The sequence below is a fragment of the Gallinula chloropus genome (genome assembly GCF_964237585.1).
Source record: "Gallinula chloropus genome assembly, chromosome: 6".
NCBI lineage: Eukaryota > Metazoa > Chordata > Aves > Gruiformes > Rallidae > Gallinula > Gallinula chloropus.
Genome location: NC_140091.1, coordinates 13,000,682 through 13,026,946, shown reverse-complemented (window position 1 = coordinate 13,026,946; position 26,265 = coordinate 13,000,682). Strand labels below are relative to the sequence as shown.

The following is a 26,265-nucleotide window of genomic DNA, read 5'->3' as shown; positions in this document are numbered from 1 at the left end:
TCTATCCCTGCCTTCATTACTTGGAAATAACAGCTTCAGAAGAGAGATAGAGCAGCAACTAGTACTTCTGTGAATGAATTTCACCCACATGAAATGAAATGTATTTATAAGGCTGTTAGGAGAAATATTCGTTTATAACATCATGCAGCTTATCACTTTTTTCAAGATATTTCTGAAGTTGTAACTATTTTATTGAGGCAAAAGAGTGACTTTCAACAGGTAACTGTACAAAGAGCAGTCAGCAGATTTAACCAGAGGAAAATTTCTTTTTGAAATGACTGCGTGAATCAAAGTCACTGCAGCTTGCCTTGTCTGTAAGTTAAGGCTTATACGCATGTTCTTTAATTTAAAATGTAACTATTTGTAAAATTACTCCTACAGAAGCTTAAGCTGAACAATTCAGATGGTGTTAGCACAATGACATTAGTGTTGATATCAAGAGGTCTTGGAGAAAAACAGTACAAGAGCTTTATGGAGACAATGTTCAGAGATGAGGCAATAAATTTATTGCATTAAGAGAGAGAACAAAGATGGTAAGTTAGGCACTTTCTGAAAATACTGTCCTTAAAGCTTGCTTCCTACTGGCTGGGCTGTGACAGGCTGATGCTTTGTCACCCATCTGTTCCTGTATCATTTAAGCAAAGTTCTACGCACAAATGTTGGTACTATAAAGACTACCACAGGCCTTACCAAGACTGGTTTTACTTTGGGATTATCAACTGCATAGGTTGATAAGAGCATACTAATTTAAATGCAAGGCCATTTTAAAACCAAAGAACTAACACTATTCAAAAGAGAACAACAAGAGTGAACAGTTATATCATCTTTTATTCTTTAAAAATAGTACACTGGGGTTTTTTAAAATCATTGATAAGTATTTTCTTTTGCCAGTTCAATGCTTCTGCGATACAAGTAAAACAACTTAAATATTATTCAGTGTTCATGCAAAATACACCATTAGCTTTACACTCCTACACAAGTTTCCAGATTGTGTATTTAGCTTTGTAACTATTACACAACAGTTGGTCTTCAAATGTGGGAGCACTATTGCAATTCAGCTCTTTCTTTTCATTGATCTTTCACACATTGATTTCTTTAGCCTGTCACACTAATTTTTGTATTGAGCAAGGAACCTGGACACTCACAATTTGAAGGCTATTCTTATCTGATGCAGGAATGACAAATCAATGCATTTCCTTTCTTTAGTTGGCCCCATCAGAGAAAGAGATGATGCAGTAAGAAAGTTTTGAGGGGGAGAAAGATTCCAGCTAAAGTAGAACATTAGTAGTCATCAGCTAGAAAATAAAAGGGTTAAGAGAAACAGGTAGTTAGAATGATAATAGGACAGATGCAAGATGACTATGTCGAGAATAAAGCAAATTAAAAATATTAACTCTTACTTTCAATGGTGAGAATACAGGTGCTAGCAGATGTGCCTCTGTTGTTGACTGCTTTACACATATATTCCCCTTCATCTTCCGGAAAGGTTTCTGGCAAGTAAAGGCAATAGGTTTCTCCTCTTTCAATATATTGATAGTCCTCAGAGTCCTGCAACATTTCCCCCTCAAACCACCATGTAACTTCAGGTTTTGGTTCTCCAGTAATTTTAACTGTAAATCTCACTGGCTCGCCATCAACAACTGATGTGTTTTTCAGTGACTTCTTGAACCAGGGAGCCCCAGATCGAGCTTGATCCTCCTCATCTTCACAAGTAGAACCATTCACAATGCTCCCTTCATCCTCCTCTTCCTCTTCCCTTTTCTGTTTTAAAAGAAGGGCGGTTTAGAACACTAGAAGTGGCAATAGTGGTATGACCGCTTGTGATGCGTATTTGATTATAGAAAAGTGTGTTTCTGAGGAGAAATGTCACACCTGTTCTCTCTAGAGAAGGTAACGCTCTGAAGCTGGATATGGAACAGGCAGTAAAATGGATTTTAATGAGGCTGGAATCTTGGTGTAAAACACAGACATGAATCTAGATTCCATTTTTAGACTATCTAAAGGATACAGTGAGTTTTCCTGTAGAAAGAAACCACTTATTTTCTCATACTCTTAAAGAACATGTGAAAACACCAAAAGCCATTTTAAATTATTGCAGCAATTCACAGCAGCTGTTAAAACAAGTATAATGTTCCTTTACATCTGGCAGTGTTGTCATCAGTGCTAAGTTAAAGGATGCTTGGGACTGAAGACAAGGTACTTGGTAATTCATACCTTCTGTAATGCTGCATCAATTTCTTTTTGTTCAAACTGCATGCGTAGTAATTTCTGTTCTTCAATTCTTCTCTGTTCCTCCTCTTCCCTGGCTCTTGCCATTTGCTCAAAGCGAGCCTTCATGTTTACTTTATGAGTAAACGGAGCCTCAGATTTCTTGGCTGGTCTCACATCTACCTCATCATCCTTGGGGGGTGAAAAAATAGGGCTTAATTCATGTACTACTTTTTAAACCTGTATGGTAATAAAACTAGTTTTGTAGAGAAACAGTTCTTCCTAACTAAGCAAAACCACCCAGAGTCCCATTTTTGACAGAGGTTTGCTTAATGTTGGGTTTAAGATTAGGTCTTGTAATAGTTTATCACAGGACGTGGCAAAATATTTGCAAGAGTAATTTAAAAAAACATTAGGTAGAAAAGTGCTTTTAGGTCATACAGTTGAACACTGTCTTGTGGCAATGGTAAATCCTTAGAATTTTTAATGCCATAATGTTATGGTAGCTTCAGCACCTCTGTGTTGACCTCACAGAAACATAATTATAGCATTAGCAATTAAATCAAAAGCTCAAAAATAAGGCCTGGAGCTGATACTGAAGTGACTGACTACTGCGGATAGGAACTTTGGAATGAAGTCAGGCTTACACTACTGCTGTGTTTCCTGCACTGTCACGTCTTATGTCATGAAGCTCACATGGGTGTGAAGCAATTAATGGTAATTAAGTGGTAGATTATGTCTCAAATATGAATATGTGACACTTCAGGCTGTCAGGTGTCAGGTTAAGGTGCTCAATTGTGGACTTCGAGGAGAAAACCAGATTCCTGCTTGATCAGCTGATTCATAATAGACCAGTGCTGTTTTGTTTTGGGGTGTTGAGATGAGACTTCCTCACAGGTCCAAAGGAGAAAACGGGAAAGGCGGGGTGTGTGTGTGTGTGTGTGTGTGTGTGGCAGAAATGTAGTACAGTGAACTTTGAAAGCAGCAGTGTTGTCCACTCCTGGATTGCTGGTGTGTTTGTTGAGTATGTCACTCACATATACAGAACACAACTTACCTCTTGAAATTTTTCTGCTTCCCTTTCTCTTATTTCTTCATCCATGGCTCTTCTCTTAGCTCGTTCTTCTTCAATTTTCTTCTGTATTTCTTCTTGTGACAGTTGTCCTATCTTTTCAAACTTGCTTTTTAAGTTCTTTGCCTGAATAGAACCGCTTCTTTTTAGCTTTATTAATTCTTCATATTCTTTGCTTAGCTCAAATGTTTCAGACTCCTCTTCCAGCTGTTCAAAAATTGGAGAAAGCATAAAGTGGAAAATGCACTAATTATTTTTACTGCCTGTACTCCCTACAAATACAATATAGCTGAACAGCTCTCTTGGATATTTGCAATCCGTACAGAGACTTAGTCCTTCCATCATTTTTCCCCTCGCTAGTCACAGGGTTACTGTATGTGTGTCACCTCTAAACTAGATACAGGTTATAGACTACTGTGCTTGAAGGTACCCTTTGTACAAGGATCGCTGTCCACCAACCACCCTTCCCACACTCAGGAACACAACTTGGTTACCCTGGATCCATCAGTTACCTCTCTGACTTACTTGCAATATGATGTGACATTTCTGAAAATACAGCTACTTTGCTAAACATAAAATAATTATTTTTCTATCATTATTCATTAAAAAGAAATGAGAATTCAGAACATCATGGCAGGAAAACAAATGGCAGTTCTGGATCCTTTTATGATCTCTGACAGTAAAGATGTGTATATACGTAAGTTGGATGTCGCTGTCCCTGTCATCTTCCCCAAGATGTCATGCAAAGTTTACTTGAAAAGTGTGCAATCTAGAGCCTTTTTTACTCCAGTTTTGCTTAACCAAAAAAAAGAAAGAAATGTAGTCCTCTAACATTCAAAAGCAAGTAACAGAGAATAACCACCCACAACCAAATCCAATTCAACTGTAAAGTTCATGAACATGATGTTTACACATTTGGTATGCAAAGTAAATTTAGTGTGTGATTTTTAAAATCAACTGTGACAATCTTCAAACCCTTGTCACACTGGCTGGCACTACATTGAGGCCACTGTAATTCTTTCCTAATTAGCACAGCATTCCCATGAGGAAAAGCAAAAGTTTTGCTGTTCAGTACTTTTATTTTTGTACACTTGTTTGGGAACCAGATACTTCTGTTTTCCAATAGCGTAAATAGTGCATAGTTGGTTTAGTAATACTGTAAAATTTTCAAAAGTGACTGTAAAACAAAACTATGACTTTGAAAGTGTGGTTTTACTTTAAGGGCGGCGAGGGATAAAAACATTTTTCTGGTAGATTAGTGATAAAACATGTATCTTATACAATGTTACAGTATTTTAGTAATTAACTGAAATGATCTATTATATTTTTATTCAGGGCATGCTTAATGTATCCATTGATATACAAACCTCTCCCATTTCTTGTCTCAACTGTTGAAATTCTTGCTTTTCCATTTCCAACTTTTGCCTACGTTCTTCTTCCGTGCGTCTCTTTTCTTCTTCCATTTTTTGCCTCAGCATCTCCTCAAAATTAATTTCCAGTTTACCAGGTACGAGAGATTCTTGAGAAACTGTTTTAAACATTTCTGGTGATTCATCATCCAGCATCTGCTGGAAATTCAGAGCATTAATGATACATCCTGAAGGCACTGTGATGGACATACAGCTGACCAAGTGTTCTGCCACATCTGCCACAGTACACTAAGATACAGTAGGACAACATGGGTATCCCTCTAATGTTTGGAGGGAGGTTGTGTTAGACTTTTGCCTATTACTATTACAGTGCTAAACTCTTCTAATGAAGGTGAGGGTGTTTGTGAAAATGCAGGGGGTTTTGCAAGATGGTGGTGAGGTGCTTTGGCACCCTAAAACAATTCCTGTTTACTTCTGATTATCATTAGACAAAGTGCTTCTGTTTTAATGTCATCGTTCTTAACGCTGAAGTACATCATGAATCTCTCATCTTTTTCTAAGCAAACAATTATGTTCCTGTTCTTGAGCAACATTGATACTCCCCATACGGGTAACTGAATGGTGTTTTCTGGGAGAATCTCTTAGGCACAAATTGATACTAAGCTATGTTGCCAGTTCATTGCTTTGTACAGCTCAACATCTGGGTTTCCTCCTTCCCCTGTCCTTTCTCAGGCTTTGGAGTAGGGTTGGGCTTTGGCAGCCATTGGTGAGCAGTTTGCTTATTTTATAGACTATTTTGTAAGAAGATGGTAGGGCATAGGAAAGGTGATTGTCCCTACTGCCAAAAGCAGGAGGTGTAAGAACAAACATTAGACTGAATTGAAGCAAAGCGTTACTAAAATACGAAGCTGTGTGCTATAAAAATGGTCAGGTAGCATGACATAATCAGTCAAATGCTAGAAAGAATTAAAGGAGCAAAACTGAGAAAATGTTTTGTCTAGCTTTATAAAGAAACAAAACATTTTTTTTAAATTCTTTGAGGCTCCCTTTTCTCTCTATAGCTACTTACTGCTATTGTAACTTACTGCTCTCTGTGCCATCATAGTTCATACTGCTGTCTTGACCTACTTTGCCCATCCCCTTTTCATTTCTCACAGCTCTTTGAATAGTTTTTTGGGCCAATCCCACTCAAATACTGCTATTCACTGTAGATTTCCTTCAGATTTTCCCTCTGAGTAAGTTTATGGTTGAACCTCAGCCCCACCACTCCTTCCATTCTGCATTTGTTCTGTGTAATATGAGCACATTTGTTACAATTGTGTTACAGAGGAGTGGAGTCAAAAATCAAATCTGTAAACTATTTCCTTCAATGAAAAAAATGCACAGCCACATACTTCTCAGTGGCTAACCACAGCTAAATTAGCAAAGAAATGTGACAGTTTCTTGCTTGTGATGCCTTAGTTCACAACGATGCCTTGTCTCTTCAGGAAGATACAGAACCATGTGAACAGGAGAAGCATTAATTCAGAATTTACCCACACATGTATGTATAGGTTTTAAAATGCTGTGCCTGTGAGCAAACGCTGCCAGCTGTCTGCTCTGTATTTCTGAATTGGTAATGAATTGGTTATGAAAATACAGAAAGTCAACTTACTGCTGGTTAGAAAAGGAAAAAATTTAGCTGTGATATGCACAAACCCCTGCTGCTTAGTTCAGTAAATATTTTAGCCATATTTTGAGAAGTGAGACTGTACTTTTTTTTTTCCTGCAAAGTGGGAACAGATGGTAGTGAAAAACAGTCCTGTGATAACTATACTGGCAGCGCAGGCACCCAGTCTGCAGTGGGCAAACAGTGACTGATACGAAGCAGATCAGGTTGTTTCATTTGTGCCAGGACAGGCTCTTTATGCAGTCTCTACTGGGATGAGACTGACAGGAAAGAGGTGAATGCTTCGGTCTGAAAACAGTCACACTGATGGTGGGAAGCGTGGCAGTGCGCATGTAGCACAAGCAAGTGTTGATGAACAGGGAGGCTCTTCCAAAAGGAGGTGGTATTTGTGGTTTTTAGCAAGAATAGTACTACTTCTGCATGTGTATCATTTCAAACCTAAATTAAAATGAATAGACATTAAATGGTTCTAAAATAACTACTTAAATAAAAATTGAATGCAAGGTTTTACCAATTCTGAGAGAGATGATGTTCTTAAAATGTTTAACAGTGCATCTGCATTGCTACGTTGTGTAGCTAGGCAAAGTAAGAAAATATTCTGTTAGAAGTAATAGGAGATGGGGTGTTTGCATTCAGGATGCTAATTACCAAACTTTTCAAACACTTGTATGCTGAAAATAAATTTTCAGTTAATTTTTTAGATTACTGAACATATTCACTGCCGTTACAGTGCAGTCACAGCCTCTGTGCTGCACCTAATGGATTAAACCCTGTTTAATCAGTGAGATTTTTCTTGCCTGGACACTGAGCTTAGCTTCTTGCTTCACTGAGGCAGAAAAAAAGATTCTCAAAGCCAGAAAAAACTGAAGACAACATGTACTTTCCTTGCTTTCCTTTAGTTGTCTGCCTGCTCTTCATTACAAGTTGTAATGACAGAAGTCCAGCAGCACTCATTTATTTTTTTTATATATATATATATGTGTGTGTATATATATATATATATAATTATTATTATTATTTCCCTAGTGGCTTTAGTTTATATTTCTCTCTTTGGAGGTACAGATACTATTTTTCATAATTGCTTGCCAGCTCAATATCAAATATAAGTTTACCTTGTGGTTATCTAGTCTTTCAGTGCAGAGGCCTTGCCTTTGGCTCAGTTTTCAGGCAGAGGGAGCACTGCTAGCAGTACCAGTGGTCATACAAAGCTTTAATTTGTCTCCAAAGTCTTTCTTTGAACAATGAAGAAAATGTTACTACATGTGCAGCTGGTCTTTTCCCATAAACCCACAGAGGGGAATGTAGGAAGACACTGCCAGATGGGCTGGTTATTGCACAGCTCTGTATGGCATGTCTTGCCCTTCCTTTTGAAACAAACTGTGCTTAGTTTTAGTTGGAAGTTGCATAAATGAATACTGTATGGCCTTACATCCACTGAGAAGTAACTGGCTCATACCAATAGCCTGCTGAAACTTCAAGCTGCTGGACTAAGCATGAAGGATACAGTGAAAAGCTCCACGCTGGTTATTTTTTATGAACAGTTGTTGCCACCCACTGAATGGGCTGTCTTCCTCTGCTTTCAGACACCATCAGCATGTTAGGCCTAGGACCCTGGAAACGTGTCTTCGGTATAATCTTAACTCAAATTTTAGAAGCCATTGCTTCTCATGGAGATCTGTGTTTGTCTAAGGAAGTTCCCTATCACAAACTGTTCTAATGGTAACTGCCAGGAATTACTTCTCTTTCTCTGAACAAGCAATGAAACTCAATAAAAACATAAATCAGCTGCATTCAGCCTTCTTCATTTTTCCTTCCTAAGGGGCCCCCGATGACTATAAAATTTGTACTTGCTGTGAGCAGTGTTCTAGTTTGTCATTAGTTACGCTTTAGCTAGTAAGAACTGATGGTTAGGCACCCGGTAAAAGGTAGGGAGATAAACTTGGAGAAGTGACAGGAATTGCTTTTCCCAAGAACAGCAACTAAACAAACCCTTCTTGGGAAAACGTTTTGCTTTCCAAGTTCGTTGCTTCAAGCACAATGATACTCACTGGACAGTGTCTGGTTTTGACTAAATAATTGTAAATCCTTTCAAAGCTTGCCATGAGGAGGGATTGGTCTGTGATGGTTTTGGGTAAAGCAACTTGATTAGTTTAACACCCTAACTTGTAATAAATAGTGAGGAGAACTAATTAATGATGGAGTAGAAGCGTGCTTTTCTAACTATTTAAAGCTTTCTAGTTCATTAAGCTATATACTAAACAAAAATGCCATACCATGTTCTTTCTTGCTTCAGCAAATGCTCTTTTCTCCTCCTCTATGCGTCGTCTTGCATCTTCTTCTGCTTTTCTCTTTTCCTCTTCTCTCCTCTGTCTTTCTATCTCCTCAAAACTGAGTCTGAGTTTACCAGGACGAAATTCTTTGATAGCATTTTCAGATTCTTCATCTCCACCTTCATTTATCTTAAGAGGGAGAGAAAAAATGAAAAGGACTTAACCAAACATATATTCTTTACAGTAAATACCTACTACGTTAATTCCTTTCTGTTCTTGTATAAATGTTGTTTTCTCCTGGGGGAGGAAGAATGTGTCAAGATTTTGGTTCCTGTAAGACACAGTTTAGTCTTAGCTTTTGCCAAGGGAGGGAGAAAATTATTTTGGTATCCTATAGGTCGTGTCTGTAATTTTAAAAAGCTCTTGAGTGTATAATTGAAAGAAGAATGTGCTATCAGGAAGAGGCTGAACAGTTAGGTACCTATTTTATAGCGATCCTTTACTGTAAATTGCTTCCTATTCACTTACTTTAGATCACTTCCCAGTAAGTCTTTTTGTTTGCATATAAATTGTTCTTACCAATGTGGTTACCAGTTTAAAAAATGTTTTAGAGTTTTAGAGCAAAACTAAATTAATTCACATTTTCTGTTACTCCAGGCTGAGATTTTCGTATCTTTTCTTTTTAGACATTTAATCATCACTGAAGAAAGGGAACTGAGATACCCTGATCTCTTCACTATTGCTTGTCTCCAGTGAACACTTACCTGCTAAGAGCAGCCTGTGGTTTGCAAACTGCAATCAAGCACAAAAGAACAAACTTCAGAAGATATCTCTGAGTACTTTCTTTGTTAATGGAGGGAATTGACTGGGAACTGTCAGGGTATCGATATTCCAGACCTCTGTATACTGCAAGAGCCTCGGGACTGGTACGTGGGGTAGCAAGTTAAGGGAGTTACATAAATCTTTTATTTGGAATTCACAGGGGGAAGAAAAAGAATGGAAGGAAATAAACTGCTGAATTCTTCCTTTAGGAAATCTTTTGACTTCAAACTTTGACAGCCACTGATACCAGATAAAACTGCATGTTAGAAAGTTTCTTTTGAAGTAGAGAATTTGTAAATTATTTTCTATTACTTGGTTAATAAATGCATGTGCATAAGGATGGGAGAGGTAAACAAAACTTGAGCAAGAACAGCTACTGATTCATGGAGTTCTCTCTACTTCATTTTTTTTCCCTCTCCTCCTTCCCCAGTATCCCCTGCCCACAGCCAAATAAAAAGAAAAAGGTGTGTTATTGACATAATGTCAAGGTTATCAGTGCAGAAAGGTGATTTATTGGAGATGGGGATGGAGGATTAAACTACAAATTGGGTATCTGCTTAAACCTAGAACCCTCTCAATTTGAAGCAGTGTTTCAGCTTTCTGGAGGTTTTGTGTTTGGTTGGGGTTTTGTTTGTTTGTTTGCTTTTCAGACTATCAATTTCTTGAATGTTTTTGAAATATAGTTGACACAGTGATCTTGAACTGTTTGTCTGAGAATGTCCATTCATAATTATACTCTTAAAGTTAGCAAATTACTAGAAATAATATTTTCAAAGATTTCATGGAAGATTAAAATACCATTTCTCATTAGTCTTGTTTGTGTGTGAATGAACAAAGTTGTAATAAGCATGGTTGTACGGGGAAAAGATACTTAAGTACAGAACCTAAAGCTGTTGAGTACAGTTAATTGAGGAAATACAGAACTAAACTATCTGATACAGTTTATGGTAATACTGTGTGTATGACTCCTTCAGTATGGAGTAAGTCTGGTTTATGATAACCCATGTGGGAGGCAGCTTTGCAAGCAATATAAAACAGGAATTGTGAGCTACGTTTCTGACAATTTGGGGCTTAATCTAGTAGTTTCTATTATATTGTTGTTTATGTCAATACATAGAAGCACTGTCCTGTCTTTTTTTCCTTTCTTCGTAAGAGGAAAGTTGTAATTGATGTTTTTATCATATATGGGACTAAGAAATACCATTCTGTTACTACAGAAGTTTTTCAACAAAAGCAGGTTATGGCAACATCTGAAGCACTGTTTAGGAACAAAACAGATTAACTATCTTCTCAAGGACTTAGAGCTTAAGGTGTAGTTACAAAACCTGCTAAGATTGCTGTCAAAGTTAAAGCACAGACATTTCCTGGTTCTACTAAATGAACGTCCAAAGCATTATGCCAGTGTGGTTACTGGGTTAGAACTAAGGTCAGAATCACATCTTTGGAAAATTAATGGGGATACAATTTTCAGATTCTTAACAGCTTGAAATACAGTTAAGGAATAAGGAAAAAGAAGAATCAGATACAGGAAACAAATAAAATCCTGTAACACCACCCCCCCCCCCCATATTTACCATTCTCTGTCTCGCTTCTTCAAAGGCGCGTTTCTCCTCCTCTAGGCGCTGCCGTGCTTCTTCCTCCGCTTGTCGCCTTTGGTTTTCCTGCCTTTGTCGTTCCAGTTCCTCAAATGTTACTTTCAGCTTACCAGCAGGCAGGGGCTCTTGTGCTTCACGGTCTTCATTTTCACCCTGTGGAAGAAAAAATGAAATAGTCATGTCTTAAATAATCAATATTTATTTATTAGGTATTTTTAGATGAGGGATTTACCATGACAGATGAAAGGCACTTGGTTTCCTTAAGGAATTGGCTTTGTTTGTCAGACTTCAGCTTCATTTCTTCATCTTGTCTCTCTCTTTGTTCTGCTCTCTCCTTTCCTGTATTCTCAAAGTTTGTTTTCATCTTCCCAGGTGTTTTGGTGGGTTTTACAGGCACTACTGTAACTAGCAGTGAATCATCCCCTTCCTGTCCAAAAAGACATTTATTATATTTTCATAGAGCCTGACCTGTAGATAGACTCATTTCCTAATGAAATGGCTGTTGTTACCTTTGTGCACCAAAGCTTCCAAAAGAATTACTTGTATTAACGTCAAGAACAAACCCATCTGCCTGGTTTTTGTAACATCTGAAGAGCATCAAGGCCAAATTGTATTTTAAAGACATTTTTGTCAAATTCCTTAATTTCTTTACATATTTTCGTTATGGGGGTTGGACTAGATGATCTTCAGAGGTCCCTTCCAACCCCAATCATTCTGTGGTTAATTGTTAGTTAGAAATATTCATGATTTGGAGAAGAACAGATGAAATTTTGAACACAAGAATTGTAGCCACAGTCTGGCTCCAGTCCTCTTACTTCCTAAGGAAAGGATATATTGCAGTTGGAATAAGCTCATAGTTCTAGAGAGCAATATGTAATTTGCAGTGCAGAGGTTGCTGGGATTTTTGGAAGGATGCTGCTGCTTCAAAATTATTTTCACAATTTACTTGCCAAAATACATTTTACCCAGTTTGGTTTTTGGTTTGTTTATTTTTCTCCCCACAAAACATCATCAGCAGCAGGGATACTGTCAAATAACTTAAAACTAATGGGGTGGTTTGTTTGTTTGTCTTTCCAAAACTGTAGGAGGAATGTAATTTTCTTGTGCTAGCAAAAAGACAATAGGACCTTTGGACATAGGGTTTTTTTTTTAATTTAAACATTTATATGCAAGACTTCAAATCCAAACTCATATAATGATTTTTTTTTAAAGTTAACTGTATAAAGAGTTCAAACATCTGTATATTGACAGAATCCCCTTTTAATTTCAAGTTTAAGGCAAAGAGCTTTTAAGATGATAAATTTCCAAAGCAAGAGGACTTTAGAGTATCATTGCCAGTATACCTCAAATCATTCTGGTGGCTTTGGACATTTACATTTTAGATATTTCTAACTAACCACAAAGCATTCACAGTGCAGACTCTATTTCAAACTTAAATAAATTCACTTCAAATACAGACATACAGTTCTGTCTACTTGAAAAATCTGTTAGCTGCTTGGCTGAATTTTAATTCAGTATTTGTGTGCCCTTGTCTAAGTTTTCCCAGCCCAAAATACAATGATAAAACAAAGTGAATAAAAATGTAGGTGAACAACATTGCTTTAAAAAAATCTGATTACCTCTGCTGCTGATTCAGTTCCCGTATTGTTAAAGTCATCAATCTATTAAATGAGAATTTCATATGATTACATTACTTTGGCTCTTTGCCCTAGATTTGCAAACATAGAACTGGAAATTCTTTTTGTTTCAGTGACAGGTATGTAGCACTTAAATTCAGAGAGATGGTAAGGATTGAACCGTGTTGGAATAATACTTCAGACAGGTTAGCTTCTTGAGGAAGAGGGAACATGACATAAAACATCATACAGAAAGTATGCTAAAGCATTCTTCACACTTCAGTGATGATTGAGCACTTCAGATGTCCGTTCTTCATTTAAGCATTCCAGAATTGTGTAAAAAGAAAAGAAGCTAAAGCAAACTCATTGACTATTTCTGATGCAAGCACTGTTGTCTCCCCCTCAACCCCTGCAAAAAGCCTATTGCTGCATCTGCTTTGTATGGTGTCTCTGCATGTTGCTGTCCAAAGCTAACATTCCTTCTGAAATCCCACATGGTATGTACCTCTGCCTTTCAGAGTAGATTTAACTGGAAATGTATCTAGCATGTATTTAAAGTCCAGTTCTAACAGTTGTAAAAGTCTTAGTAGAAAATACTATCTGAATCCTGATTGAAAACTGACTCCTCCCTTAGCACTGTTTGTCTTTTCTTACAGCAAAAGGAAACCTAAATGAAGTACTGTAATTGTTTGCTTAGAAGTTCATTTATGGTTCTAGTCTGTCACTTGGATGTTCATTCTCATTGTGGTGTTTGCAGCACTGGAGAAAGTTTACAAAAGAATTAAATATGCATCCCCAATGCAAAATTCTACAAAAGACAAAATTTGCTTGGTTGACATCAACAACACATATATATTCAATAAAGATTTGCAAAGTGGCAAAGGAATAAAACACCACCTGGATCTTCATTCATGATTTGTGATTTTTACTGCATTAGTATCTTCTAATTTTTTCCTGCCAATAGCATTTTCCTATTTCTTCTTGCTCACCTTAGTTCTTCCATCACTGAACTGTATTCACTAACGCATAAGCAAAAATTGTCTACAGTCAGGGTTGGTAAAATACGAGAGACATTTTTAAAATAGTTGAGTAAATTTTGTATATCTCTTGTATGCAAATAGAACTAGAACTTGTGCCTGATTCACCTTCCTCCTATGATCATACCTGCCTGGTTTCTTTTGTAACTCAAGTTTAGTGCAGAAGAAAAATTGTCACCTTAAAGGAGCAAAGATGATGATTCTCTGAACATTATTCCCCGCTTCTGTCCTGGTGAGGATCTCCCATATAAATCATCACTACCAGAAATCTTAAGATTAATTCCTTTTTCTTGTGCCAATAGTGTACAACTACAGCTGAAATGCTGTGATCAGATGACCATACCTCCTGTGCTTTTTTTGCTAATTCTCTTTGAATTTTTCTTTTCTCAATCATATCTTGCTCGATCCTGCGCTTTCTTTCTTCTTCCATTCTTTTCCTTTCTTCCTCTTGCCTTTGCTTCTCCATTTCTGCAAACTTGCCTTTAACAGTTCCTGTGAATGCAAAATGCACAGTTCAGCAGTTGGATCCAGTGCTCATCTAGTGAATTATGTGGCCTTAAAAATCGAGCCTGCCTTACCTATTAGCTTTGGAACATAACCTTTTTCAATTTTAGATGATTTTGTGTCATCATCTTCATCAGATCCAAGCAGTTCTTTCATCTAGTTGATGAAACATAGAAAGTAAACTGTTAGAGCTTAGATAAAATTCCAATTCTACAGTCTAAAAATAATGTGAAAATATTTCACATATAATACTGAATATTAAAATAACACAAAATATTTGCAAAGAAAATAACCTCCTGCTTTCTCCTGTTCCATTCTCTCTCTCTAACATATTGTTCTTTTCTTCTTTGCTTTTCATCTCTAGATCTCCTTTGATTTCTTTCTTCCCTTGCTTTCTGCATAGCTTCAAATTTATCCTTTACATCACCCTTGTGAAGCTTGGGCACATAGGACTTTTGGACGGGTTTAGATGAAGAAAGCAGAATCTTGGTGAAGATATAGAAGAAATGAAGATAAGAAAAAAAGAAAGTTGAAACAGATGGACAGAAACACTCTGGTAGACTGGATTAGAAAGAATGTGAGAACATAAAACAGAAGTGCATTTGGGATTAAGAACTTTGTGCCACTAGCCATCATCTATTCAGCATCGCTGGATTTGTTGGTAAATAGTCATAATATGAGAATATCCAAAACAACATTTAGCATTGTATTAAGAGTAGGCTCTAAGTAACTGCAATGCATAGCTATGAAACTAAATACATGAACTATGTGAATGCACATTTTCCATTACTACAGCTTTAAAAATTGGATACAGATTTGTATTGTTACTTTGAATCATAAGCAGTCACAGAAGAGCCTTTCTACCCCAGCATTTAAAACCGATGCAAAGACACAGACATACAATACAGCATGTGTTTTTTCTTCTGCAACACTTCAGCAGCCATATATGGATTTTGAATAAGTAGTATTCTTTGTTCATTTAAGACTTCCAATACTTCATATACTTACTTTTTTAATATTTAGAGAAATTCAAGCCCAGTGATTTTAGTCACTGGACATGCAGGACCCCCATACAGATACTGGACACTTCTTTGCCAGTGTTTACTCTGGATCCAAGCAGTAAGAGAAGTTCCTGCTTGTCAGAACTACTGTAAAGTTTTCTCCCTTTATACTAAAAATGGCTGCAGCGATGCTGAGAAAACTGGCTGAAAACATTCCATGCCTCATATTTTCCACCTAAACCAATAGGTTTTGTTCCTGCTTCTGTTCCTGCTGTTGAGCGACTCTACGTAGAAGAAATATTTGCAGTAGCCTAATATTTACATTTCAGAACTGGATATGAATGTCGCCCTCAATTCCACACACATCCCCCCCCAACATTGAAAGTTTCTTCCTATGTTGCCTTGTCTGTGGGGGTCTTTTTCAGTAACAGTAAGAACACATTTAATCAGACACAATAGTTTCCTTAAACTACTTTCAAGTGCCCTTCCATTGCCTTAAACTAACAAGCAATACCAGCAGTACAGTTGTTTGCCCTTTACAGATGTTTATAATTACTCTTTTAGGAAGCATCAGTTGTAAATCACTACATTACCTTGATTACTTCAGAATTGGTACGTACCTCGGTTTTCTGTGCAATGTCATTCATGGCTGCTGTATTGTGCTCTGCACCTGGTGTGTTTAAGGTTGCTTTCAGTTTCTACCTGAAAGAAACAGTTGTCGTTATATTCCTTTCTTTTCCTTTGAAATGATGCTTTAACCATCTTCCTGTAAATAACTGTGCATAGCCTGAAATCGATGTATCACAATTTCATTTGGTCCTTTGAGGCTTCTGAAGACATGAATAGGTTCTAAGTATGCAGCAGTAATTAAAAGAACAAGCTTATGATTCACTATTCATGCGCATAGGCCTTCTATATAGCCCTGGATAATGGGTTTTAATTTCCATTTAAAAAAAAAAAAAAGAAAGAAAGAAAAAAGAAAAAATAAGTTGGAGCCAAGCTCTGGCTGCCCTGCCCGGTGTGTTACAAAACTGTTTTTCTCAGTACTCATGCTAGCAGAAAGGAATGTGCTCTGCACCTCCAACGCTCTGCTTCAGGCTGACGTATGAGCCAGCGAGCTCAGGCTGCATGAAGGGCTCAGGCCAAAGCCCCACAGCCCCCTGGAGCCGCTTCACCTTTATGCAGCTCACTGCCGGTGGCTGCAGGGACCTACCTGCATTTCAGAGATACAGCTGGATCTCCTGCCTGGGTGAGTTGATCTTGCCCCAGTCTCAGGCAGGCTGGCAACACTCTCCTCTCTTACCCTGCTATGGGAATACAGAACAATGCTCTCCTTCCTCCTAGGGCTGCTCTGGAGAAAAATTAGCCCTAAAAGCTATGAAAGGAGTTAGGTAAGCCACATCCATACCTTAGAGAAAGTATTGGTATCAGTTAGTTGTGGACTGGAAATTTCACTGCAGTTTAAGGGAAAAGTGTTCTAAGTAGCACTGTGTTTATTAGGAGCCTAACAAAGGCACTTCACACTCAGGGGAAGCCTTTTCCTTTTTTTTTTTTTTTAATCACCAGGTCTATCAGGGGTTGTGGGAGGAGGGTAATCATGGTGTGACTCCCGTGCCATTGCTGTCCATACTGCACTGATGCCCCCTAAAAGCTCAGTGTGCCAAACATGGTGCAGGCAGACAGAACCAAAGGCTCCGAGTAAAGAGGCCAGAAAAGTAACTTGCTCCTTGAAGGGACTCTTGGTTTAGAGGAACTGAAGTCAGGGCATTTCATGACATGGTAAGTTAAGTGCTTGGTAGTTCTTAGCCTTTAAATTCTCTGATTCTTCATTAGAAAGGTGTTGTAAACATGGGAACTTTTATACAGCATTAAAAATAATGAAGATTAAGAATTGTCACATAAGCTTTTCAAAAATACACCAACATCATCAATGTTCATTGGTGCTGCTGTACAGGTGGGATGAGACTATCTATCTTGTAATGTTTTTCCAAATGAAAGCAGTCATGACATAGAAACAAGGGTATTTATCTACCAAACCCTGCCCTGATTTACAGATTCCACACTCTTCAAACTCAGCTTCAGCAGAGGTGTTCTGGAGAGCTCTTGGGTGTTCCTTTCCAACAAATGACTATGGAAAGTAGTTTCTCCCCACCCCATCCCCCCGCATTGGAGCTGACAGATACCTCATCTGTAGACTGACAGGAGCCCAAGGCATTTCAATTTGTCTCTTCTGAACACACAAACATAAAATTACTAAGTGTTACTGCCTATTTAGACTGTTTCAGAGCAGCAGTAGCATGCTGAAACTGCTGTGCCTGGAAAGGCAAGTAACTTTACCTTTCTCAAGGTTCCTGTGCGCTTTAATGTGCTCTTGCATGTTGTGCAGGTGGGTTTGCACATCTTTGTAAACTTTAGCTTACTTCACACATGTAAGCAAAATCCCCACTGTGATCAGGATAACCTTAAAACTTGTTTAAATCCTTTGACTTTGTTTTTCTAAGCAGGTCTTGGAGGAAGTTCTCTGTTCTCTTGCTTCTTTGCTTTAATTTCTTCTTTCCCGCTTGTGGCTGATAGCCTTTTAGCCTTGTGCTTGAAACACAGAAGCTGAGTAGAAGGTTTACTGAAGTAGCCAGGGACACAGGGACCTTCCAGCCTTCACACAGGGCTGGAGCAGAAAAGGAAGGCCCAAAGATAATGTCACAAGGAATTCTGTTTCACCTGAACACCTGCTAACCTTCACAACAGCAACTTGCCCTTCCTATACGGCTTCGTCTTAAAGTCATTTGAAATCTGCCTGTCCCAAAGCCTGATTCGCTTACTACACACACAACTGTAGGAAGAAGATGATGTTTATGATTCTGAGAACACAATTTAGCTTTTGAGGTGAACCCGTGCCTTGAACCTTTCCGATAGCTCCAGCGACCTGAACCCCTTGAGACTGCTGACAGCAGTCAGACCAACCCTCAGATAACAAAACTGAAATATCCTTTTGCTAATTCCCGCTGCCTGAACTTCCAAATCCACCAGTCCAACAGGCCGTGGGCCCTCAGGATGGCAGGTACGTTTCTGCCCTTTGGGCTGCTGCCATATCTGCTATTACTTAAGGCTACTTTCCAGTTCTTTGGCATCGCTGACTCTTAATATGCTTGAAGGTTAGCCAGCTGGCTCTCAGACATTCTGCATCCACTAGTCATGCTACCTCCACCTCTGATGCTAAAAGATAGGGCTATAAAGCAGTAGGGCATTGCAGAACATGATATCACCCATGTTTGTGCTTTCTTCCCTCTCTGTGGTAGTTAAACCTTGAGCAAGAACCAGCAGGACCCAGCCTCAGGGGTCCGTCAAGGCAGAGGAGTAAATTCCAATAAAGACAATTTAGTGCCTTTGAGGATAAGAAAGAAAAAGAAAAAAAAAAAAAAAAGGCAAGCAAGCACTCCTTGAGTTTGGGCTCTGGTCTGTGAGGCTGTGCCCCTGCTTCAGGAGCAACAGCGGGGCGAAGGGAAGCTCCGTCATACCTGCCTTCTCACTGGGAGAGTCAAGGTTCGCTGCTGAGAAAACCCAGCTGGCTGAGTTGAGAAGTCCTGACACCTATGAGTCATGGGAGAAGAGGAAGAGCGCTGCATCATCTGCCAGGAGCTTTGCATGAAGTCTGTGGTAATACATTTTCCAACCCAAGAAACGTTGAAAATTGTTATTTTTCAATAATAGTGAGTTTTAAATAAGAAACCTTCCTCCCAATTCCCTTTGAGAGGAACTAGTTGTATGTATATGATGCATATACATCCTTGTGTCATATAAGAATATTCTGACTGAGTTCATCTAATAAAAGTAATACTTTGAGGCAACAAGAGTCCACTTGCTTTGGAAGAGATGTGTCCTATGATGAAGCTCTCCAGTGTTAAGATTCAATCTCTTATTTCCCAAAATCAACATATCTCAGGAAAAGCTGCATGAGCTCCTCACTGAAGCTTCCTACTCAGAAAAATCCCAGATTATAATGTCAAACATAAACATGATAAAAAACATAACTGAGCTTGTCACCAGGCTTTTCTTTGCCTACCCAGTCTCGTCCCTCTAGCATTCCCCTCCCATGACTTTTCCCCCTCCACACGTTACCTTTCCCATGACTAAACAGGGTATCTCAAGGAACATTAGTCTGGTATTGTATTGCCTATACGGAAAGTTCTGGACAGCAGTTCCACTTTCAAAGGAGGTCTACGTGGAGATCCTTTCCTAGCAGAGAAATGGAACCTTCATCCTTTGACCAAGAGTCCTGCCTCTGGAATTGAAGAGCGAATGCCATTACTAGAAAGGTTGGGCTGGCTGTAATGCTGAGTGTGATTTCTGAGAAGATTCAAGTGAGAAATTAATACGTAAGAAATTAGGTAATAGATGACAAATACTCTGTAAAACTTAAAGACCCCCAACTTCAAGAGTCTTAATTGTGTGCTGTAGATGGGCAAATCATCACCTCCCACACATCTGGATTTGTTGGGATGGTAACGCTTGTTCGACTTTTCAGGCAGACTCCTTAAAACCTTCTTTAGGCAAAATAAAGCGAACAAAGAAAACCATTAAGGAGACAGAGAATGCCTGATGGCTCACAAGTCCAAAATTCCATCTCCTTAAATTTAATTAATTTCCATTTCTGGAAGGAGGTCAGAGTCCTCAATTGATCAGAAAACGTCGTGCAGATTTAGCCAGATGAAAAAAACCTCCCATAAATAATAAAATTCCCCTTCATTAGAAAACAGTCTTGATTTTCATTGCCGTGATTAACATCCTCACATGAGGACCAGAAAAGCACCAGCATTCACCTGAATGGAACACTGCCCCGTACAACAGGAGTGTGCAGCCAGGACTGGAAAAGAAGTCCCTTTCCTCTGTGATTCCGCCTTTTGGGAGGCCCCCCCGCTGTCCTGCGGCTACTGTGAGTTATAAATAAGCCCTTCATGGCACAGTCTAAGTTACGTTTACCATCTGTCTCCTCTTTGTGATCTACTTGCAGGGGAGACTCCATTATATAAGAAAACCATATTGTGAGAGTCGGAAAGTCACTACTCGTGGCCAAAGCACTTAGGAAGAGAGGCCACAACGTTAAAATATTTAAGGAAATATTAAATAGAACTGGAAAGAGGAGGGGAAAGAGAGTGATGTTCATCATTTATGTCCTTACTGTAACTTGTCTGGAATGACACGACCAGTTGCTGTGCTAAATTACAGACACGAAAGTGGATGCTAAAATTACCGTGCAGAGGGGAAGGATCCTGACCTGGCACAAGCCATCAGCTCCACTGAAGCCAACGAGTTGCAACAATTAACACCAGCCATCTAAACCTCACATTTCATAGAACACAAATCATAAAACTACTTCCACTCTGGTGTTTTCTTCCTTAATTCCTTACGATTAGAGACTAGAATGCTTATCAACAATTGACCCAGGGAATTCTATTTCATACACAATCTCTTCCTCAGTCTTTGAATTTATTGCCTTTATTCTACATTTACCCAGTCTCATGTTACACTAGAACAGTCCTTGCAGATCTGATGGTATTGATTAAAGCATATTTATAATAAAGGATTTTGCCTTTGTCTGTCCATACAACCAGAAATACTCTTAATGCGACAGTGCCATGCAGTCCAGCTGATGTGTTAAAAACACAGGATCGCCCTTCTCTCCATACTCTCTTCAGGTACTGTTATGGGGTACAGAGGATCCAGAGCAAACGTAGTGGGGGCTGAGAGATGCTCCGTCATGGAGGAAGCCCTGCTGATATCTTCTGGCCCATGAGTTCATGTTCCAAGATACCCGCTGATCCTCATCACGGGCGGCAGTAAATTGTGAACCCAGGTCCCCAAGAGAAAAGTCCCTGTATTCTGCCCCATGCCATAGCTCCTCCATCTGCTGTTGTGTCACAGCGGCTGAAGAGAAACAGTATGATTTGAGCTCAACCCCTATTGACTTCCTGGACAGGGCTTCAGAGATCCAGGGTACTGAAATGTGGGATAAAATAAATACTGGGCACAAAGCGCTACTGCAATTTGCTTCTTCCCTCTTCTGATGACAGGATGCCCGTCTGGTTCTTCTCTGAAATCCACATGGACATCTCAGACTGGACACAGCGGTGGTCACGGTGCCCATGCTGTGCCTCTCCCACACAGGAGAGGTCTCCTGGCTCCCTGGAGAGCAGCTGCTGCTTCCATCTGACCAACCTTACTCAGCTGGCAGTTCCTATAAAAACCAATTCACATGCAAAACCTTCATCTGAGCGACACGGCCACCCTCAGCACGCAGCGAAGTGTCACTCCTATTGCTTCCTGAACTGCTCTTCCACCCTCATTAACCTTCACCTCCGTTCTCCCGCGGTGAGCTGCCGGAGGGCTCCCCACGGGAGGGCTCCCCGCGGCACCGCTCCTTGTTACAGCGGTTTCACAGCTGAATATCCAAGCCTGGCAAATGAGGTTGTCCGACTTCTTTCACCGGGGAACCCCCTAGTTAAAGCTTTCCAATGCAGCCAGGGAAGGCATTTCTCAGGCGTCTTCCCCACACTTGTATTTCACAGACCGCGCGCTCTACGAGACGTATTCTCAACACCTCCAAATGCTCCTTAACACACGTGGCCCTCTTACATGAGTAATTATTATTGTACAATTTAATTGCATTTGCTATTTTGCTAAGAGATATAAGGTCTCTCAACACCTGGGATCTAAGGCTAAGAGTACTGTTTCCTGCTATGCAGCTATTTGCTGATTAATTTTTGAAGCAGTAATAAATTTCATTAATATGTTTTCTTTTTTCCCCCGCCAGAGATGTTTATTGTGGTAACAGAAGCTCTTTCTTACCCAAACCAAATCTGATACAAACAGCGCGCAAGCTGTCACAGAGGCAGCGCTTCCAACGCTTCCAAGCCCGGCTGCCTCAGCCACGGCTTCAGGAAGAAGCAGAACCCAAAACCGCCCTCAGTACCCCCTTGCCACGGACCACCCCAGCTAAACCCAACTCCTCGTGGCGTGAGACACGCGGGTTATGAACGCGAGGGGCTTGCAAACAGCCAGCTTCTATCGCCGCTCATCGTTGAGGGACAGGCGGTCAGCGGAGAGAGACCCCCACCGTGGGTCCCACCCGCACGGCGCCTCTGTCCGGCACGACGGCTGCCCCGCTGCCGCCAGCGGCTTCGAGCCCGCCGCGGGGCAAGTGGAGCGCCGGCCCGGGGGATTCCCCAGGGGCACGACCCTGCCTGCGGCAGCGCCGTGCCACCCCCCCCGCCCCCATCCGCGCCGTGAGGGGTCCCGAGGCAGCCCCCGTCAGCGGCCGCTGTGAGACTCGCCCGGTTCGTCCTGTCACCCCTTTCCGAGAGGCTGCGGCTCGCCGCCCCCGGGCGCCGCCGCGGTGCGAAGGGGGTCCCCCCCTCCCGACGGACCTCCGCGTGTGCCGCCCGGCCTGGCCACCCCCGCGGGAGGAACCGGCCGCCGGGGCTCCGGCCGAGGGGTAGTTGGCTCGGGCCCGGCCGCGCGGCAGGGAGCCCGCCCCGGCCCGCTCCCACCCGCGGGGCCGCTCTTACCTGCGAGCGCTGCCTCGCCGCTGCGGCTCGGCGCGGTCCCGGCGGGCGGGCTGGCGGCTGCGGAGCGCCCCTTGGCTGCGGCCGCCGTTCCAGCGCGGCAAGTTTCCATAAAAGTCGCGACGCGCGGCCGGCGCCCGCATTCCAGGCGAGCCCCGCACCGCCGCAGCTGTCCCGGCTCGGCCCGCCTCGGCCCCAGCCCTGCAGCGCGGCTCGGCACGCCATGCCCAGCCCTTCGCCACGGCGGGGGGCGCATCCCGGCCTTACCCACCCCCACCCCCCAAAACAGCGGACAGCCGCCCAGGCCAGCGGGCTTATTTTGGACTGGAAGCACCACGGGGCTATAAATAACCGGGAGAAGGAGGCCGCCTCTCCGCTAGCGCCTTCCTGACCGCGCCGGCCCCGCCGCAGGGCAGCGGGCGAACGGCGGGACAGGGCTCCGCGGGCAGAGACGGGGATCCGCAGCCTCCGCCGCTCGCCATTGACCCGCCCGCGGCTGAGGCGGCGGCGTCCCGGCATTTTCACGGGCACGTCCCCAGAGACCGCTGCCTCAGGCAACGGCAGGTTCCGCCGCCCCAGCGGTAACTTACCGGCACGTACCGAGAGCCCGCCGCGCTCGGTCCCCGACCGACGGCGAGACGCAGGGGCAGGCAGGGAGCGCTCCGCGCCGCTGGCTCAGGCCCTGCCCGCGGCGGGTTTTATACCTCCGGCCGTCGGTCCTGGGCCGCCGGGTACACGGCACATGGAGCGCGACCGACTAATAATAGTAAAGTGACGGTGAGCTGCTGGAGCGGGGAGGAATCCAGCTGGTGCCAGACCCGTGAGCCTGAGAGAGCGCGTTCGGCTTCAAGCGGCGCCTTTCTCGGGGAACTTTGCAAAGCAGGAGCAGAACCACGGTTTATTACACCTCAATACGTGCCTTTTCCTGCTTAGAGATGACTCCTTTACCACACGTTCAAGTGCAAGTTCTCCCCAGCAAAACTTTCTTCTCCCTGACTCACCTGTATTGCATCTGCCCAAGTGGAGCCCAAGGTCCAGCTGGATCTGTAAATACTGTGATGAGGACCACACGCCCTCTGCTTTGCAAAGCGAATCAACAGCCACCAAAGTGAAAACACAAAATGCATTTGCCTTTTGAAGGTCAGCACAGGAACTTTTCCCCCGATGCAACCCTCCAAAGCATTTCTAAAGCAAAGGCACCAGGTTTCAGCTCGGGCAGGGCTCTTGGCTCCCAGTAAAACAGACGACGAACACGTATAACCAACCTGGGCAGACCAAAGCATGCACACATACATCACCCTTTCACGTTCTCCATTTCATTATTTCTATTACCCCACGAAGAAAAGTCTCCAGCCTCCACAACTGGAGCCCACTTCAGCAGTTTGGTTTGGAAATAATCCTAAAGAAAACTCGTCTCTTACCACCAGAAAAGAGACAACAGCTTGGCACCAGGAGGGGAATGCAATTAAACCATTCTGGTCAGTATGACAGGCAGGGATCACACCAGTGTCACACCCCCTGAATCTATTCTGCCTGCACCGTGCCCGCAAGCCATGCCAGCTACCCTTGGGTTGTGAGTTCCTTCATTTATTAAGGTGTCTGGCCTAATCACTTTTGACTTCCCAGACTAGAAAAACGAACATTTGGCTTTCAAGTGAATCACTGGACAATGAGTTGAAAATTTATCCATGCTGTGCACCGTGTAATAGAAGCAAAATTAAACAGGTTGACAAAATCAGTCTAAATTGGACAGCTCAAACACTTCTTTCTCATGTATATATCAGTTATAATAGTTGTTTTTTCTTGGATTTCAAAGAGCAACTTCAAGTTTTAGATACAGTTATATGAGCAACAGCTGTTTCACTGAATTATTTTATTTAATATACACAACTGCGGTTCATTTAGGCAATAGAAAGTTCACAAATACGCTTACTCTCACTTGATTTGACATGTTTAGTTTGACAGAAACCAAAGACTACAAAAGTGAAGTATAATAGCCACTAAGAACACATTAGAAGTGAGATTATTATTACAACTAAATTACAAATGATATAAATATTTGATTCTTGTATAATCCTTACAACCTCCAACATCTCTGATCCTAGGAGTACCGCTATGGCAGAAGAGGATGGCTTTTAAATTTAGCTTGTTCCCATTAGCATTAAAGAGGCATTCAAAACTCTTAAAAAATTTAGAGATTATACACTAAATTCTGATCTTAAAACTGAAGTCGAATTGCATCCCACTTTCATTGCTTTGGTGCATCTCTGTCACTTGTGTTTTTGAAGATGGTGGGCTTGTGAAATTCTTAAGCCATATGGCTGGTTATCAACAGGTATTCCTGCTAAGGAACAGCTAAGGTGTCTATAGAGACCGTGGGCTATAACAGAACTGATGCCAGTTCTGTGTTGCAAGGGGACAGCTTACTCCCACTGGGGTGTATGGCTTGCTCACTGGAGGTAGGAAGGATGGTGTGTATGTGAGTGCCTTTTGGGAAGAGGCCCCAAGAGAGCCTGAGGAGATGAAAGCCTGCCCACGTGTACCTGCCTGTTTCCCTCTCCCTCTTTCTTCCTTCATTAACTGTTTCAGAATCAAATATTTCTTGGGGGTATCTTACAGCGACCAGACACTGCAATTCTGACCCAATTGCCACCTGGATTCTTGGACTTCTGAGCGCTCTGAGTACATGATTTAATGGGATACAGTTGTTTAAGCCAGATATTGTCACGTTATTTGCCCATCTTCTAAATATTTTGCTGTTTCATTAGACTTTTACCATTGTTCTGTCAAAAAAAGTTTCCCTTCAGTCTTGACAGAAGATGAACTTTTAAAGTATCTGGAAACATTTAAAATCCCACATGCAATGCCCACTGCACTTTATTTGAGAGCTTTTTATAATCAATATGAAAATCATTCACTTAAATATACATTTACCCCGTGTGTGTTTTAAGGCTTCACTTCATATAATTTTATTAAACCAGATGAACCACAGTGAGCAGTCTCTTCTGACACATTGCAACCTCCAGGTAGCACGTTTGCTGTGGAACATTCTCTTTACTCTGTTACTTCCACCTCCAGCTATTCCTATTGATCCCAAGCCCAAGGAGACACCTTACCACATAATGTCCTCCACAGACTCGCTAAAAGCTTCCAAAATACAGATACTTTTGAGCATCATTAGGGGAGATAAATATGTTTAAGCTACATGAGACGGGTGAAAAAAACTTCACACCCTGGTACTGAAGACATACTTTGCAGAGAAAAAAAGTGTAGTATGGGGCGTAGTGCCAAGTTCAGTAGCTTGAATGGCAGAAATAGGCCAACAGCAGCATTTGGATTTTCTGGTTTATTATACCTAGGAGTAAGCTTTTTTTTTTACATAAAGGACAAACCAGTCAATCAGTTGGTGTTTCACATAAGTCATATGAGACATTTACATCATTCTTATATTTATCAGATGAGTGTCCTATTTATCAAAGGAGCAAAATACCAGCTTCAGTAAAACCTCTGGAATTACACAGGCCCTCCTCTTCAATTATCAT

The 26,265-nt window shown here is 41.4% G+C and overlaps 1 protein-coding gene across 7 annotated transcripts; it reads right to left on the bottom strand.

The window, feature by feature from the left end:
* Nucleotides 1–506: 506 nt before the first annotated feature.
* NEXN (nexilin F-actin binding protein) lies at nt 507–23,448 on the bottom strand (the record flags this gene model as incomplete). 7 transcript variants are annotated; one of them, XM_084266164.1, is made up of 14 exons in its annotated part: nt 23,314–23,448; nt 15,785–15,866; nt 14,457–14,648; nt 14,238–14,319; nt 14,003–14,151; nt 12,626–12,667; nt 11,239–11,433; nt 10,986–11,159; nt 8,593–8,778; nt 4,648–4,848; nt 3,266–3,487; nt 2,215–2,400; nt 1,401–1,761; nt 507–1,295 (listed from the first exon to the last, which is right to left on the bottom strand). In XM_084266164.1, exons 2-14 carry the CDS (start codon nt 15,809–15,811, stop codon nt 1,282–1,284), a joined length of 2,031 nt encoding a protein of 676 aa, XP_084122290.1. In that variant the 5' UTR covers nt 15,812–15,866; nt 23,314–23,448. The 7 variants fall into 7 exon arrangements, with proteins under 7 accessions (XP_084122290.1, XP_084122291.1, XP_084122289.1 ...); XM_084266165.1 differs by having other exon boundaries at nt 23,324–23,394; XM_084266163.1 differs by lacking the exon at nt 23,314–23,448 and adding an exon at nt 22,727–22,852.
* Nucleotides 23,449–26,265: the final 2,817 nt, after the last annotated feature.